Genomic DNA, 18,508 nt, shown 5'->3' with positions numbered 1-18,508 from the left:
TCCTTCTTCTGATATCATCGTCTGTATCGTTAAGTGGATAATTTATTTCGTCTACTGATGTTTTATCTTTCTTTTCCTCTCTTTCAGTCCATTTGTCATCATCGTCTTCTCCTTTGGTTTTTTCCGGCTCTTCGGGTTTCTTTCTATCATCTACCCTGTTCTTCCATTCTTCTTTTCTATCATCCTGCTTTTTTGTCTTATTTTCTCTGTCGTTTATCCTGTTCTCTCCATCGTCAACCATGCAGTCATCATACACAGAGTTTTTCCACACGCATACTTTGAATTGCAAAGAGTACACCGTACCCGGGGTGGCGCACGACATCTTCCAGAACCGGTTCCCGTAACAAGTGTAGAAGAGACTACAGTCCAGAGGGTCTCTGACAAAGCTGTGTTGTGTTTTGGCATTGTCTTGACAGGGTGACCGGGTAGGAGACCTGTACAAAGACACTGTCTGCTGTGTGCAGCTGCTGTACACGATGTACAGACCGAGGACACAGTATGTCCGCAGTAACGGCACAGGTGTGAGGAACAGTCTCGAAGCATAATGAAAAAATCTTGAACAGGTATCATACCACTTCATTCTATGCTGAGTAAAAAGTCTTTCTTCAATCAAATAACTTTTGAAAGTGATCGGATAAAATTTGGTTTCAAGATGTGTACTCTTCTCCGAGGACGAAGTATTTGAACAAACAGCGGATGGAGTGATGAAAGAGTTTCTCAAGGGAAAACGACAGAAGCCGCTCTAGGCCACCAGGAAATGAACTTCCTGCGAAATGTAGATAAAAGCAATAGACAACCCAAACATCAAGATAATTGAGAAATTATTTAGAAGAAATGAATTATTTTTGTCAAGAAGCTCTGCTTATCAGAGTTGAAGAAAGAAAACAAATTTCACCTTACTCACCTTTTATGAAAAGACATCTGAGGACCAGCGGTTTCCACTAGCAAGTCCAGTCACGCATCACAGCCTGCGATATCTTTTCGAGACAAGGTCTGAAGTGTTCTTTCTGCAGCAAGACCTACTTCCGGCGGTTAATTCAAATTTTCAGGATCATGGAACTTAGTCATGTTTCTGAGTGAAGGAATAAAATAAGTTTTTTTTTTTTTCGTTGGGTCCTGTGGTCAAGTTTAGGAGTTCAAGTCCACGATCACAGGGTTCCCGAGCGGCGCATGTCCTGAGGTGTCCTGGAGCGCGTTCTGCGTGCGTCTCAGCCTCGCCGCCACTTCCGACCACATTTAGTCCTCCCGGGGCTGACCCACCCAATCGTCGAGGAAGCCAAAAAGGAACCAGAGCCAGCGACTGGCTCCCTTATCGTCGCAAGGTGGCGCGCGCGTGTTTCACCTTCGTCCGTTTCGCTTACCTCCCCCTCCCTTATTGTCGCTAGGTGGCGCGCGTGTTGGACAGTCGTCAGCATCGCTAACTTCACCCTCCCCCTTGTCCCCCTTTGTCCTCCTCCCACTCCTCTTGCTGCCTCGTAATCCTCGCCAGGGTTTGGCTGTTTGAGTCTCAGCTGCGGGGGATTACCTCCCCTTTTCCACGGCGGCTGCGCCTTTCGTGCGGTCACGTGACGTCACAGTGGCGTTCCGGGCACGCGCAAAAAAGCCCGAGGGCAGCTGCCACAGTGTTATGATTCTCAAGAGAAATATTTTCTGTAGTTTTGAGCGGCGCTTTATAACATTTTGCCATATTGATAGTCAAGTATGTTTCTCCTAGTGGGGGTGGCTCTGCTAAAAATATTCGTTATAAAAACTATTACCGGTACTTTTTTGTTTTTTTTTGTCTTTAATGCAGGGTAGCCATGGTAGGTTTAGCTTGGAAAGTCATGCTTTTCTTAAATCATTATAAACCCAGAACATAATGAAGACAATCTTGGGCAGTACGAACACATTTTTTTGTAATAATAAAATACTTATTAAAACTTTAAAATGTAATTACTCAAAAGCCTCCCTAGGGTTAAAGGATAAAAATATGGTAAATAATCATCATGTAGGAAATGCTAAATGAACCCAGAGATAGAGACCAGGTGCTCCTATACTTTCGCCATTTGTCAACGTTGGCAGTAGTTTTTGAATGCCTACATATTTGGAGGTAAGATGGAATCTCAGGGGGGACAACAAAAGTGGCATGGTTCTTGGTTTTTTTCTTACATTTTTATGAATAAATTAAAACCTAATTGCTGAATTTGAATTTTATAAATTGAATTAAAAGCTTATTAAGTTCAATTGTTTCCCTGTATATGGTTCACTTTCTGGTTCAAAAATTACAAACCAGATTTCATTGTTCTCGAATGTAGATATTACTTTTGTAAAGGGTGCACAAACATTAACCAAGATTTTTGAACATTAATCAAGATTTTTGTATCGGTGCGGGTGATAGAAAAGAGTGGAGACCATTGTATATGGGTGGGAATGTCATAGTTTTCAGATAAACAAACCTCAAGACCGGGAGAGGTCGTTGCTGCTGGAGGTTCTACCCCTACACTGCCCCTTTCTCTGGTATAGGCATTCAGCAGTTGAATTTGAGGGAAATTTCTTGCTTTACCCAGACTGCCCTATATCATCAAGAAGAAACAGTTCTAGTACGTACTAACAAAAAAAAGTGGATGGAGAGCGACAGAGAGATGAGACAGAGATAGAAAGGAGGGGTAGGGAGGGAGAGAGAGAGGAAGAAAAAGAAGAGAAGAAAAACTTGTAGGGTGCTATCTAGCAGGTCTTCTAGGTGTGATTTATTTGCCACAGACAGCTAGCCACTCCAAGCTGGCAAGGTTTTGTTGACGATATGATTTGTGCAAAGTGGACACTTGAAGTGAATCCTCCGCATCCCTCCGACACAGTGCCACCGAGACACCCACGGTAAGTCACACCCAGATCCCTTCACCCCCGGGTCCCGTGTGGTCCAAAGTAATCACGTGCAAGTTTTGCCAACATCAGCAGAAAAATGTTAGTCCCACAAAGAGATTTACTTTTTTTTTGCCAGTGGTCGAGGAGTTGCCGTTCTTTAACCCCACCCCATAATCCTTTGCGAGACACGCGCCGAGAGAGGGCGTGCGTGGTAGATGTGCCGCCAAAGACAACCTCAGTCATAAGGCCACGCCCAGACATGGCCGGCACTGAAAGAGAAGTGAGAGACAGAAGAGCTCCTTGGGGTGGGAGCTGGGAGGGACAGGCTCTTCTCGTTCGCGTGTGGGGGATTCGCGAGATCTGTGTTGTCTGCCCTTGTCAGTGGTTTTATTGTCGGAAGACTCGAGCTCAGTTCACACACATCAAAGGTGGACAGCCGCTAGATGCATTTTTTTGACCCAGACCTCCATGATTACCATAACTATCAAACTGTAGTTGAAATTATTATCAAAGTAAGAAGAAATGGAAGGAAAGAAAGAAAGAAAAACAGAGAAAAAGACCACAAAAAGTAAGAAAAGGAGGAAAAGAGACCAAGACGAGGAAGAACAAGAAGGAAGAAGAAAGTACGAAGATGAAGAAGAGCAAGAAAAATAGCATGAAGAATAACAGCAAGAGGAAGAATAGCTGAGCGAAGAACAGCAGAGAAAAGAATAGCAAGATGATGAATAACGAGAACAGCAGTAGAAGAATAGTTGGGAGAAGAAAAAGCAGAAGAATCATTAGCAGAAAAACAGCAGCAAGGGGAAAAAAAGAGAGAATAATATAGAAAGAAAAAACAAGGATAAGAATGGCAAGTTTAACAGAAAACTAATAGCAAGAATAGCAGGAACAAGAATAATAAAAAGATCAGGAAGATCATAAGCAAGAACACTGAAGGATAAAGAAGAACAAAAATAGTAGGAATAGTAGTAACAATGAATACAAAATACAAAATGACTCAATGGCGAAAAGATTAATAATATGTCAAGGTTAGAGAATTAATTTAGTTTTCAAAAAAAAAAAAAAAAATCCCTTGTTATCTGGTTAAGGCAAGGAAGATTGGAAAGGTAGTAAAGTATTCGTCCAATGATCAAGAAACCTTTGCCCCGTGTTTCAGTTTTACCTGTTTGCTTCTGTCTTTTTCAAAGTGTCCATCCTCATTCTCCTCTCTTAAATACTCTTAACACCTTCCTAGGTCGTCTTCCTCAAACCCCTTTATCTCTTTATTTCAGCATTTTCTTCTCAATCCCAAGCTTTTGTGTTCGTCCTTGCTCGCTAAGCCAGTTCCCCTTAATCCTATTAAGCGGCTATTATTTTCAGAAAACTGTCAACAATGACGGCAGCCTTCAGAAAGAAAAAGATTAATAACAAAACAAAGGAATCTGTCGTCTCCTAAGATATTGCACAACGACGGCCTTTATTTCTTATTACCCGCAGTTTTACTTTCATTCACTGTTCAGTCAGTCCATCCTTGTTAAAGGGCTTCAGAAATAGATGAGCGCAATAAATGATAATGTGAATAACAGGACGATGATTCCTTCGATGACACGTGACATAGAGTCCGGAGCTGATGTTCCTGAGGACTTGTCTGTCCCTGCAACAGTAGGAGTGGTTTCATTCAAAAGTAAAGCTCGTGTTGAGGTGTATATATATGTTGTGTCAATCAATCAATCAACCAATCAACCAATCAATCAACGTTTTTTTCAAGGTAAAAGGGAGGTGAAAAGCTCAGCGGTTAAATCACAAATTAACTGGTTCGATACCCGTTTGACGCAGCAAGCTTTCTCTAAAGGTAACACACACACATACACACACATTCTGACACGCAAACTCTCTCTCTCTCACACACTCGCACATACACTTTCGTACACTCACACATGCAAACACTCTGTGTTCATTTATTTCATCAGTGTGTGCGGTCAACAATGCCAAATGCAATGTAAGAATCAAGACTTTCACTCGTAGAGTAAGAAATATGGGGATGTGGACTGATGTTTGCCGATGTGTAAGTAAACATCTGGCACCTTACCTTCATCTGTTGTACTGTCTTGGATTGGGGATTATCGGCGACTGCTCCGTCTGAGCGGATGGTGCGACTGTGGTAGAGCCTGGAATAGTAAGTAAGGCGGAATATAAAGATTAAAGATTATCAGGAACGAATATGTACATATGTGAGTACAACTGTATATCTTTGCGTATGTGTGTGTTGGAGAGAGAGAAAGGAAGAAGGAGAGACTGTTTATTTTACCTGGCTGCAACAAAGAAAACAAACACCTCTTGGAATTGGGTGGAAACGAATCTTCTGCCGTGCAGGAGTACTCTCCCACGTTTGAAGAAGACGCTTTCTGTAGAAGGATTCTGACTTCGCTCCCCTTAAGTTCGGGCGTCTGGAAGCCTCTGGAAACCTTGGCATTTTGGTTCAGGATCAGCCCTCTCCAGATACAATCAACAACGTTTTCTGTGAAAAAAATCACAGGCTTTGTTATCCAACATTCATTGTAAAAGGAGCTCCAGTCTCTGTAATGTTACTTACACCTTATTATCTTTCTTTAGGGATGAAAACTTTGTTTAATCAAGCACAGCTTTCTGCTTGTCTAAATCATCCTTGCCTTTAATGTAACTCTGTAGAAATTGAAATGGACAAAAAGATACAATGCCATATTCTTTAAACCATAAAGAGAGAGAGAGAGACTGAACAGTGGACAAAAGAGAGAGAGGAGAGATACAGACAGAGCAGAGGATGAGAGAGGAGGCATAAGGGAGCAGGCAATAGAAAGAATTGGGGATGGGGTGATGAATTGTCTGTACCTGGCTTCTCGTCTTTATTGACATAATAGAACACAGCAAAGTTCTTTCTCACAAGAAGCAAGTCAATCGTATAGTAACAAGTAAGATAAGTTGACTGATTTTCTTCAACCGATGGAATATCACATGTTGTCTGGCCATCTGAAGCACAAACAGTTTATTGAATCACTTTCTAGAAGCAAATGTTTTTGTCAACATGTCCATCGTGATGTTGGAGCTTGGTCATACCTTTTTTTAAAATAAAAAATTTAGTTATCTTTAGCTTTAACACAAGGGAATGTTCTCTACCTTTCCCCACAACACACTCTTCGTCAAATTAAATTTAAAGTTACTAACGATGGTATTACCTAGCAACAATTTATGCATCTTGCTTCTACTGAAGTACTGTAGTTTGAATGTATTTCTCCAGAAGTGGAATACCAGCAATCTTATGTCGCGGAAAATACAGATCCAGGGGTCGAACTCAACAAAATGTTTGGTTACACTATCTACTTCTTGTGTCCTCGGGTCAACTACTAAAATGTTTTACTTACTTTGGCTCCTGAGAACCTGTATGAAGAGCAAGGAGAGGATGGTAAACCTCCTCATAAGAGAAATCATTCACGTGTACAGAGCCTCCACAACAAGCGAAGACGATGTAAAGTTCATCAGTCACTGTCCTATGAAGATCGTCCCATTAAAAATATAGAATTTTTCAGTTCACAGTAATTTAGTGAGTCACACCACAGCCAAAACAACACACACACACAACTAACACCTATAATAAATGAATACCAGTATCTTTGTTACTAAGTGCCAATACATCAGTCATGTGATTTTCGATTGTGATAAAGGTTTATGCTAGCTTTTCATCGACATATATTTTCATAACGGCCTCTGGAATAAGTTCTTTGTTGTGTTTTGCAAAGAGGTTCGTTCATAAGAAGTAAAACATAAATTAAAAAAAATCTTTCATTTAACAATTTGCGAATTAAACAAACAAACAAACAAACAAACAAACAAACAAACAAACAAACAAACAAAACAAACAAACAAACAAACAAACAAACAAACAAACAAACGAACGAACAAACGAACTCACTAAATGAAGCCAAATATAAAAAAATTGTTTAGATGCCTATATTCCTTGTCTTGAATAGCTACAACTGGTTACAACAGTCAGAGAATGTTAAACTTATGTTGTTTTCTGTTATTCATCCGTTGACTGTTACCCGTCGTTGGGGAAATCCGATGGACAGACGACAGGTGACAAGGGCGATAGTGAGTGAGTGAAGTCCATCCCTTCGTGTTCGTAGGCCAGCACTTCCTTCAACACCCTCTAAGATATCCTGAAGGACTGTCACTTTATCGCACACCTGTATCAGGCTGTTTCTATTTCATTGTCATCACAGGGAGAAGAAATGCAGCATGGAAAAATTCGCATGCTATTAAAACTTATTTTTTTTTATTTTATTTTTTTTGAACAGCTGACACAAAGTGAAGTACAAGGGACACAACTCAGTTTCTCGATGATGCAAAGTCTTCCGCGGTTTTTCCCCCATCGACAATGACCCTGACAGCCGCTTCTTCTTCCTACATGGCCTTGAGTAAAAATCTTACATGATCTTTCACTGCGAAGTCGAATTAAGAAGACGAGGATTTCGTTTATTTACCAAAGTGATAATGTAACTAGGAATTTGACTTGATGATGGTTGCCACTTATTCGACAGCTCACACCCATACTTGCAGACGCTGCTGCTCTCACTGTTGTTTACCCACACCCGTAATTTCCTCACATACGCATGTACTTACATACACATTAATCATCTTGCTCACATGCTCTCTCTTTTTACTTCCAGTTCTTTCACAGACACAGAACTGCTCAGATTGACTAGACATGACTCACATAGTCGCCATAGATACCCAAACACATGGATGCTTGCTCTGCCACTTGCACTACCCATGACCCTCACAGACTGCACAAGACACATTCAATTATTATTAGTCCTCACACGAGATACGGCGGAGTTCAGGAATGTTATCAACAAAGAAACCATTTCTCAACCGGGAAGTTCTGTCGGGACGAGTCTATACTTGACCCAGAGAGCAGGAGACAGAACAGGTCGGGTATGCGTCAGCCACAATCTTCTGTACCCCACGGACTGCATTGTGAGCAGATTGTGCCCCCAGACAATAAATCGAGCAGCTGCACACACCACCTGGTCGAGCAGGACTTCCTGTTTTAAGATGAACCAGAAGCAGCCTTACCAGATAGTGATGGAGAATATCAGTACACCTCGATCATTGTCCTGTAAAACTGGACCAGACTGTCTTAGGTCAAGTGTCTTCACTTGCGTAGGAAGTAAAGGCTTCTTGACAGTCGACATCACATTAACTTTCCAGCTGAGATTATTTGAGATGGTAAACATCAGAAACCTGAAATGGTTGACCTGCTTTCCTGCTGGTCAATTATCAATTCTTTGGTTTTAGAAACATTGAGCCAAATAACCGCAAAGCTACCCAACTTCACTTTCTTTCACTGAAGTGACGTCCCCTACATCTTTTTTTAAATTAAAAAAATCTTTAAACGTATCGAGAAGTTGGCATGTGTACATCTTGTAGAAATGGTTTTCTAAAAACAATATGTACACGACTGCTCCCACGCAAATTAATGAGGGAAAGGCGTTCTAGGGGTTTATCTAAGAGGAAGTTTCAAAGTCCAGGCGGATATAACGGATCGGTTGGGGAGGGGGTGGATGTATTAATCGTAATTTTGTGATAGGACGGCAATTCGTGGGTAGGATTAACATCTTTTAAGGGCACAGAGAGGTATTCATAGAGCAATTATCCAGATAATGTGGATATTGACTATTCATCAACCTTACGGCCATTTTATCTTACATGCTCTCCTGATCCCGATTTTCTCTGATCTCTTTTGTCACCAAATTCACTGATTTTGAGGTTTCGACCCTGGCGGCCGCACAATCCTCACCTTACCAGGAACGTTAAACATGATTTGTCATTTTTGCTTGTATCTGTAGATTCTTGAAAAGTTTCAGTCCTGCACGAGTCCAGCACGCGCTTGGGAAAGAGAAATTCCGCACATCAGCTGATCAACACAGCGTGAGTAGTGACGGTAGTCATGGCGACCAATTGTATCTGAGTGACCCCCTTCTTCTCGTTATCTTTAGTAAGGATCCAAGAGTCTCTTTTTCACCCTCTAACGGGTATTGAGATATTAAAAAGTATAAATATATCTATACATTTGAACACACTATCTTTAATCAAAGCGAGTCCCCAAGTACAGTGGGATTCTATTTTTTTTCTTAGCAGTATGTTTCAGTATTATTCTGCCCACCTGTTGATCAACGGCCGTCTGAACCTCCCGGCCCCAGATGTGGTCTGCTAACAAAGACAAATTCTGGTTGAGTCTGTAGGTGGATGCATTGGAGTTGGTGTTTGAACACCGTTAACTGTCTTTAATCACTTATTTGATGTCCTGTGACTCGTGTGAGGCCAGTTGCTATTTTTTGAAAAATAAAATTTTATCTAAGATTTCTTTAGTGTCTCTCCCCATCAACATCATCTGGATTTAAGCGCTGCATAAACTTCTTTTACGTAAACATCAAATGCGCTTTCACACACGAACTTGCAAACAATAGACACAGAAACATGCATGCACACAATACACTGTACAGAACAGATATTTGTAAACATTTATCTAAGTTGTATCATTCGCGAGGTTTGATGGGTGCTTGTCTGCCATTGCTCCGGCTATTGGTTGGGTGACACCCAGGGAACATCGTGACTTACAACACTCACCCTCTGTCCTTGTATGCTAAGAATTACGAGGGGCTGGTAAACTTCAACACTGCTGACAATATAAAATGTGACACTGATTAATTGTGACACTCTGGTACACGACAAGGATTAAATGACCTACCTGAGAGTCCAGGTGTGCTGTAGAAGTGTGAAGATCCTTGTGACAGGACGATTTCAAGGTGAGTCTGTGGCAGTTATTACAACAACTGACTTCAGGTCTCCCACCTTCACAGGAGTAGAGACTGAGTTCAGTATGTCATCCACAAATATATTAGTGGATCTTGTCATCCTCGGGTATTCCCTTCGCGAGAAAAACCCAATTAAGTAATTGTTACATAACTATTGCAATGTTATAACAGTAAAAACCGACTTCATGGTTTCCTAAAAAATCTTCCTAGAGACCCTGGCAAGCGCTGTCGGCTCATACGATGACAGGATTATCACGATGATCATGATGCGATAAGTACTCCAAACAACGGGAAGACGAGCTTGATATGGCGATACCGCTGCAACGGGAAAATAAATCTGAGGTGACAAGTTTATCGGGGTCTTCCTTTTTTTTAGGCTTTTTTTTATTCTCCGTCAGCTGTGACAGATCGGTACAAATGGGACAATGGGAGGGTTAATCAGTGTTCTGCGTGGCATGCATTGTTACACACATACCAAGTACCCACCCCATGTTACAGAATGTTGGGTAGTTTGTGGCTCACCCTCTATGTGTGTGTGTGTTTAGATATCTTTCTGTGTAAGCGAGTAAAATGTAGTAGTGTGTGAATTAATGAGGGTGTGTGTACGTGCGTTCGTGTGCTTGTGAGGTCACGTGGGATGAAAGGGTGAACTCCTGCAGAAATCAGTCAGTCAGGACACACGAACATGAATCAACTTGCTCAAGCCAGTGTCACAGGTCACCAAAGTCTTCGCATGAGTGCAATCAGCAGGGTACCAATATCTGTCACCCCTTCCCCCCGCCCCTCCCCCCCCTGTAGCTTGGAAGTCATTATGAGAGAGAGTTCGCCATGCTTTGCTTATGTCTGATTCTTCCACCTTTGTGTGCTAGGGGAGAGAACTTTTGTCGGCCTCAATACCTTCTTTCTTGAGAGGGTTGAAAGAATAAAGTCATGTCATTCATTTGAACCGACGTGGTACAGTAACTTCTAACAACAACAACAACAACAACAACAACAACAACAACAACAACAACAACAACAACAACAACAACAACAACAACAACAACAACAACAACAACAACAACAACAACAACAACAATAATTTAATAATTGTTAGGGCTTAGGACTAACAACAACAATTAGTTGGCTTTTTTGCACAATATATTTTATTTACTTTAGTATATTTTTTTCCCTTGTGTGTGTGTGTGTGGTCCTGTTTAAAAAAAGAGTTTATTTCTCGACTTCTTCGATGGATATCCTGAGGATCCTATCTTGCAAATATACTCATTTTATGACTTTCAGCTGTTACTTCCTCATCAATATCTGCTGTTACCACACATGTGATATTGCGATCAAGCTGATTTACTACAGGCCATTTATCGGAAATTCTGATATGAAATGTTGGCTGTATATTGTTGAATTCTCCATTAGCACTCAGTTTACATCGTGTAAGATAAGTCTCAATAAAATGCACAAAAATGTAGATATCAACTAAAAGAACCGGAAAATTAAATATTGAATAGTGATAAATTTCTGAAAAAACGAATTTTTCCAACAGTTTTAAACCGCTCCGTCATGCATAATGTATTATTTTCTATACACCCGTTGCCTTGGTGATGAGAATGTAATCTTAACTCAGGTTGGTCAAACGTTCTGGGGTTCTGTATAGGAAAACATTCACATCTGGGCAGGGTGGCATCCCCACCCGTTCCTAGTCAGGGGCAGACAATCACAAGTTGTGCCGTGCAGCGGGACATGAGGTGAAATCGTGAAGAGTAGTAATCACGTGACTCCACACACACGACGACTTTTCTCTCCAGTCCACAAACACGATTCCCATCCGCCACCCACACTACGTCACTGCGGGAAGTGGCCACATCCTCGGTGCATCATCCGTCATCACCTGCACTGGGATACCCGCTTCACTCAGCCCCGTCACCATACCCGACTCATCAGTCACACCATACCCGTGTAACACCAGCATGTCTCTCCACTGCAGGCCGGGTGGTGTTGGGCTGCCGCTGGTGTGCTTGCCTGTCGTAACTGTGAACATTCAATGCTATTCTTCATTAAGAAATCGATGATGATGGTTATGATGAAGATGAAGAAGTTGATGATGATGATGATGATGACATATAGTTTATATAATACAGAATCACACTCATATTTTGGGTTCAGACGTAGACTACACAATACCTACACCTACCCGGGACACTATCACGGAGACTGTGTAGGAAGCTGGCCACCTCACGACCGCACGTGACACAGTCAGCTGGCCAGTCACCCGAGTGACCCTGACCTCGGTGACACACCTGTCTGACTGGCGGGCCGTCTGTGTGGTCGGGCACACCTCGCTCACTGTACGCGTGGACACGACGGTCATTGATGAAGTCGTCCTGCTCCACTTCCCTGACGACGGCGGGTGGAGAGCGGAGGGGCCTGGCTAAATATTCCACTTCCCAGCCGGCAGATGCGTATCCATGGAAACAATTTGCCGCCCAAAGATGGAGATGTGGAACTTGTGTCAGCAGCTGGCCACAGAAAGTTTGGAACTTGCCTCCCCTGTGTTACAGAGGATGGACATACACGTGTTACAATGTCTACTGGCTAGTAAGCGACATGTTCATGTTTGTGACATCAGCGTGTTTATCAATCACCACATCACACGATGAACAACTTACACTTCATCAGCGAGGACGTACAACGACTCTCCCCTCGCCGCATGCGACAAGTCATTGACGACCCTTCTCCACCTCTTCATCCCGTGTTTGATCAGACTGCAGGAGGTGAAGCTGACCAGGTGCTGCTCCAGTCAGCGGCTCCTCCAACCTTTGCCGCAGCACGTGGTGCAGCATGATGCACGCTGCACGACTCTCCCAACAGGTGCTCACAATGTAGACATCGTGGCCACATCTCAGCCATTCTTATGCCCATCAGCAGCAGCACCACAGTCTTACCTGTGCCAGGTGGACCGGCCACAAAGAGTCTGAGAGGCGCCCTGTTCAGCAGGTCGACTTGTTCTGGGAATAATGTTATTTGCGCGGTGTAGACCTCTCCTGTCCACGACACGGCCTGACCCAGGGTCTTGACACTCACACGTGGAGGACATGTGCATGGGACAGTCACTGTTGTCGCCGGACCACAGAACCTGGTACAAACAATAATAGTCCTGCTCCATCGTTGTAAAATATATCTAACAAACATCTTTTCGAGGATTAGTAACTTGATTTTCGTAAAATGATTAGAGACCGACAGATTAAAATGCATTTTGTTTTTCAATTATTAACAAGTCATTGTGTCATGGTGTCTGGCTCACCGTGCTACTAATGTCTTGTACACGTGACAGGTCATGTGACTATCAGGTCCAGCCTCAGTCACACGTCGCTGCCACCAGTTCTCCATCTCCCTTAGAACATCGCTACTGACATCACCTGGTATCCTGCGGTCAGACATCTGATCAGAGCAGAGACACAGACCAGTGATGTCCGCAGGTTCTTTTGTTCCCAGACACTGACACAGGGCCTGTAAGAGAACAGCGCCATCTACAGAAATGAACTAAACAGGGTAATTGGGTTTGTTATTTATGAAACGGATACGAGGGCTCGTGAGACTTGTTCAATCGGGTTAGCTCAACATCTTTGTAATTAAGACGAGTGCGGGAACCTTTTACTTCCGCAGTCATAAGACTTGGACGAGGTCCTTGTCCGCAAGAAAGCAAGCTTTAAGTCCTTACTTTAAGGTCTATACAAGATTTTATTAATAATATCAATACAATGTTATTTCGTAGTTTAAGAACTAGTAACAAGATCATTACCTGTGTCAGTTCTAAGTCTTCAGAGACAGCCTGTTGTACCTGGTGCCTCGTGAGGTTAGGGACGGCGATCGTCTTAGAGATTCTCAGACCAGGAGCGATGTCGGACACCAGGTGAGACAACATGGCCTCCGCCTTGTCCAGCTGTGTCATGGCGTCTTTTAGTTTCTTCCTAATGTTTTTGTCTATGTCCTGCTGTGACATGTTAATTTCGTTCACGTTGTCACCAAAAGCTTTCACCTCACAGATGACCAACCCGTAATGTCGGTGAATAAGAAGAACATCAAAGTCTCCCTCTTTCCGATTCCGTGGCCGATCAGGAGAAAGGTTGTCGGATCGGGGTAGGTATTTAGCAGCGGCAGCGTAACAAGGTTCCCTCAGGTACTGTCCGAACTGAAGCTGACTGATTCCAACAAAAACTTCCTTTGTTTTCTCTGACAACCTCTGAAGACAGAAGAGAACCCGCTGCATGGCTGTATCGTCTCTAATGTCACTCTCCTGAACTTTAGCAGGCTTGGGACAGGCTTGGCCATCCTCCCCAGGTGGTGTCTGAGGGACAAGCACATGGTGGCCAAAAATGGACCGTCTAGTCATGGCACGCGGTTGAAGTAGACAGGAGGCAGGAAGTAGGCGCGAGAGTCGAGGTCAGGAAGGCGTCCTCAACCCATTGTATCCAGAATTCCTGAGCTTGTGATGACAATGATGTCTGTATTAAAATTACTTCCATTAGATTCTAGACGAATACTATTGCCACTTACTGGTAAAAGACGAGCTGAGCTTCTAGACAGGAGCTAGAAAAGGATGATTGTAACTAAAGCTATATCTGTAGCTAACACAGCAGCTGACGGATTTTCTTTCCTGTTCATAAACAAATTGATATATCCTCCGTTTTGAATAACAATCGTTGCTATAGTTACAAATTGACAATAAAAACGAAGGCCCTGCAATGGTTGTCAGCCACAGACAAGATTGTCTCACCTGTCCTGACGCTGGACTAGTCATGGTTGGCAGTCGTCTCCCTTGTAGATGTCCAGTTCTGTCGACATCAGCATCTGCAGCCTCCGCTTTCCTCAGGATGAGAAACCGATCTTTTCTTCACTGAACACTGCTCACAAAGTGAATGAATGTCGGGCTTTCTTCTTACTCTGTGTGTGGAGAAATGTAAAGAACGATCACTGTGAAGACAGACTATTCTTAAAGGTAATAATCGCTGAAACAACCCCAGAACCCGCTCTGTCCTGGTCTAAGAAGACTTACTCGACGATATGAATCAACGAAAGGAAAGAAGCATTGTACATATCTACATTTTACATTAATAGTCAGATCAAGCATAATAACAACACATAATCAATATTCGTAATTCAATAGATGTCTGGTGTTATTATCTCTTACTACATGCAAGCACACACCCACATATATAAACATGGCGGTTGTTACTGTTTCTACTACTACACAAGTCTTACACTCGCACAGATCCTCCCCTGGTCACGGCACCGACATTCCTCGGCTCTTCAGAGATGAGCAGCAAGTGTGTAGACAGACACGACACACGACGAACTGTCCACTGGTCAAAGTCTTGTCAGTCCATACAGAAAGTCCATCCACTTTGTGCATGCGCTAAAAAATAAAAAAATAAAAAATAAAATAAACTTCGTTTGCTCATGTTCCCCGTAGACCAGAATTGCTGTCCTCGCCCAAACCTTTTCATAAACAGGCGTTGCCCTTAACCGATCCGATTCTCAGAATGATCCACAGAAAAAAGAAACCAAAACCTTGATTGTTCGCATTCAATAACGATAGAAAAAAATTTCAAAAGGAAAGATTTCGATTCAGTTGCTACTTTTTTAAACTTGTATTTTTTTAAGTTGTCTCTTAAGCTTAGATTATTAAATCAACAAAACAGACATTTAGTAAACAAGTCTGTTACCGTAATATTTGTTCGATTTATTTATAAGATCACGAAGAAAGATCTTTGTTCGTTTCTTTATTGGATAAAACGAGATGCGAATAGGTTTAAGTTTTTGTTAAAGTACATTTAATGTAGAGAAGGGGCGACATCTGTGGTTACACCATGAGTTCGGGTCTGGAGCAGAGTACGGAAATAAAGAAATAAAAAATCCAGTTGTAAACAAGCAGAAAAATGAGGACATGTAAGCGGAAGACGAGCAAATGAAATTCAATGCACGCGCAAGGTGAAAGGTCAGTTATACTTGTCGAAGGAATATAACTGATTTTTCTTCTTTCCCGACTTCACTAGGTTGGAGCACAAGCAAAAACTAAAAAGTTTTCTTCTTATTGGTGAATATGACTAGGTTGTGGTAACATGTGGCATTTTTTGTGCTTTTTTAATGTACTAACCGAATTGTCTTCTGGAATAAATTGTTATCAGAGCTGTAAGGAAAATAATATTTTACCCTAAGTACAACTGAAATAGAAGTGTGCTTAAATTTAAAAAAAATATTTTACTTTAAATCTTTTAGTCCTTTTGAATTTTGTTATCAATGTTTTTTTCGTTTTGCTTTGTAACTTTATTTCCTTCTTGTAGGCCGAACTAGGGGAAATAACCACTGTTTGCTGGTCCAAACGCAGCAGTTACTTATCTCCCTTGTTTTATTGATAGACTTCTTAGTGATTTAATATTACATTGTTACTAGAAATGAGACATGCATACTGAGTTAAATAAAAATATGTAATAATAAAAGAACATTTTTGTTTACTGTTAGAAAACAATCTTTAAATTTTTGGTACCATTCTTCATTCAATGTAGAAACTGTTTCTTTTAATTAAACATAAGCTGTCAAGTGTTTATATTCTAAAGGAATTATCCTGCACGAGAAGTGTTTTACCCTTCGTCGCTCCTGTCACGTGTTATAAGCTCGATAAATAATTGAAAGAAATGCCTCTCTCGATTTTTAGTCAAATAAAATTTTCCTCAGTTTGTAAAGAAGAGAACTGAACTAAATAAGAGACATGTTCCTCTCTAGTGCTAACTGGGGCAGAGAGAGAGAGATAAGTGATGAAGCATATGGTAGAGATCTCAGAGTCCCACCTTGTATCTTATCTCACCACCAAAATCACAATGAAAATACTGAGTCTGTCGCTGGTCCTTGTGGCTCACGTGTGCTGCCTGCTGGAGTCTGTCAACAGCAATGATGGACAGAAGGACGACTACAGCCTGAGACTGATGGCAGAGACAATCAAACATCTGACAACTGCTATTGGGAAACTGGAGAAGAGGTTGAGAACAGTGGACAAACTGGAAGAGAGGCTTGATGAGCAGGATGAGGTCATTCGTCAGCTACAAATGTCTCTTACAGGACATGATGCTAAGTCTGAGGTTGGTGGCGATGTTACAAAATACTGAATGCACCTCAAACCATTTCTTTATGTCTGAGTGTATACCTCCTCTCTTCTTTCTATTTCCATGTGCTTGCGAATGAATATCTGCAAATAATTTTATACACTTATGGTCATAAAATACATTTCAGGAGCTGACAGCAGCAGTTCGAGAGGAAAGCAGGTCAGCAGAACAAAAGTCTTATTACCGAGGGAAAAGGTAAGACTTTTGTGAACATTTACATCTTCATAGATGTTTGAAAACTATGTGGAGAAAAGATGGCCTTAACGATAATTATGTACTGTGAGATACATGGAAACTTTCTTTTTGTTCTAGAGCAGATGACACGGCTTCCTGGGAACTTGTCCTGGCTCAGGTGACACAGCGACTGAACCTGGCAGAGGCAAACATTCAGGCTTTGAAAAATTCAGACCAGGCCAAAGGTGAGGAAGAAATACGATTACACCTGTAAGTCTTTTTCACCCTAGCTTACCTTTTTTAATTTTTGTCTTTTTGATTTTCAGCTCACTTTTTTCCATTTTCTTTCTTATTTCATTCGTTCTTTCTCGCTTTTTACTGCGTAAATGAAGCGTGAGTGGTAAAATGTAATTCATGTGAAAATATAAGATAGACAACAGTTTGTAAAACGGTACAAAGAATGATATTTAAATTTTTCTCTTACTTCTACCTTCAAATTACTGTACAGGTACCCTGTATGTGCGCTGGGGTCAGAGCGTCTGTCCGGGATCAGCTGAGCTTGTTTATTCAGGTGAAACATCTTTTGTCCACAAAACCGTGTAAACAAACATGCTTTACATATCCTCGTCTAGCTTGCACTGAGCAAAGAATTTTGGAGAAAGTCGACTACTTCCCTTAATATTATGAACTTCTTCATGGAGATTGATTATTAAGTTTAAAAAAGAACAAATCCCAAGTTAGTGCGGAATTTATGTAAACAATGATAATCATGCCATCAACTCCATGTACAATTGGAAATATATAATAGCAGGTAAATTAAATAAGGAATAATAATAATAATAATAATAATAATAATAATAATAATAATAATAATAATAATAATAATAATAATAATAATAATAATAATAATAATAAATAATAATAAAATGCAGGCTACATCGGTGGATCGTGGTACGACGATGCCGGTGGAGCAACCAATTTCCTGTGTCTGCCACCCGACCCCACCTTTGGCCACCATGCTGTTCCCAAGTATGGCCATGCCAAGCTGTATGGCACCGAGTATCAGACCTGTGACGAGCCAGAGTGCGACCTGTCCGCCTCCTGTGCCGTGTGTCGCATCTCGCGAGAGTCCTCCATGATGCTCCCAGCCAGGGACACCTGCTACCCCGGGTGGACGCTAGAGTACTCCGGCTACATCATGACTAACGATCCTAAGTTCGCGGGGGGTATGGAGTACATCTGTGTGGATTCCAGTCATGGGTTTATCCCCAGTAGTCATGCCGACGAGAACGGTGCTTTGCTTCTGTACACAACGTTTGTGTGCGGGAGTCTGGGGTGTCCTCCTTACATCGGCGATAATATTGTACTGTGCGCTGTTTGCTCGAAGTAAACATATAACTTGCTCTGTGTTTGTTTTTTGTATGTTTCACTGCTTTAATAGCTGACTTCCACTCTTTGATCAGAGAAGAGTTGATAAGAAAAGATATGAAAAGGCACATGGTTGACCTC

At 41.8% G+C, this 18,508-nt stretch overlaps 2 protein-coding genes and 1 long non-coding RNA gene across 4 annotated transcripts; 1 reads left to right on the top strand and 2 right to left on the bottom strand.

The window, feature by feature from the left end:
* Window positions 1-2,382: 2,382 nt before the first annotated feature.
* LOC112576254 lies at window positions 2,383-9,987 on the bottom strand. The gene is made up of 6 exons (XR_003101789.1): window positions 9,608-9,987; window positions 6,219-6,344; window positions 5,689-5,826; window positions 5,129-5,338; window positions 4,910-4,988; window positions 2,383-4,474 (listed from the first exon to the last, which is right to left on the bottom strand). It is a non-coding gene; the product is annotated as an uncharacterized LOC112576254 (long non-coding RNA).
* Window positions 9,988-11,770: 1,783 nt separating this feature from the next.
* LOC112576323 lies at window positions 11,771-16,023 on the bottom strand. 2 transcript variants are annotated; one of them, XR_003101804.1, is made up of 5 exons: window positions 14,443-14,696; window positions 13,468-14,170; window positions 12,970-13,175; window positions 12,335-12,801; window positions 11,771-12,215 (listed from the first exon to the last, which is right to left on the bottom strand). XR_003101804.1 is itself a non-coding variant. In XM_025258683.1 (5 exons), exons 3-5 carry the CDS (start codon window positions 14,056-14,058, stop codon window positions 12,426-12,428), a joined length of 1,173 nt encoding a protein of 390 aa, XP_025114468.1. In that variant the 5' UTR covers window positions 14,059-14,170; window positions 14,443-14,609; window positions 14,928-16,023; the 3' UTR covers window positions 11,771-12,425. The 2 variants fall into 2 exon arrangements, 1 of the variants encoding a protein (XP_025114468.1); XM_025258683.1 differs by adding an exon at window positions 14,928-16,023 and having other exon boundaries at window positions 11,771-12,801; window positions 14,443-14,609.
* A 520-nt stretch (window positions 16,024-16,543) lies between these two features.
* Window positions 16,544-18,424, top strand: LOC112576074. Its single transcript, XM_025258307.1, has 5 exons — window positions 16,544-16,801; window positions 16,953-17,020; window positions 17,138-17,244; window positions 17,508-17,570; window positions 17,932-18,424. The coding sequence occupies exons 1-5, from the start codon at window positions 16,544-16,546 to the stop codon at window positions 18,387-18,389; spliced, it is 954 nt and encodes a 317-aa protein (XP_025114092.1). The 3' UTR covers window positions 18,390-18,424.
* Window positions 18,425-18,508: the final 84 nt, after the last annotated feature.

The sequence above is a fragment of the Pomacea canaliculata genome, linkage group LG11 (assembly GCF_003073045.1).
Source record: "Pomacea canaliculata isolate SZHN2017 linkage group LG11, ASM307304v1, whole genome shotgun sequence".
NCBI lineage: Eukaryota > Metazoa > Mollusca > Gastropoda > Architaenioglossa > Ampullariidae > Pomacea > Pomacea canaliculata.
This window is presented reverse-complemented; position numbering and strand designations above follow the sequence as displayed.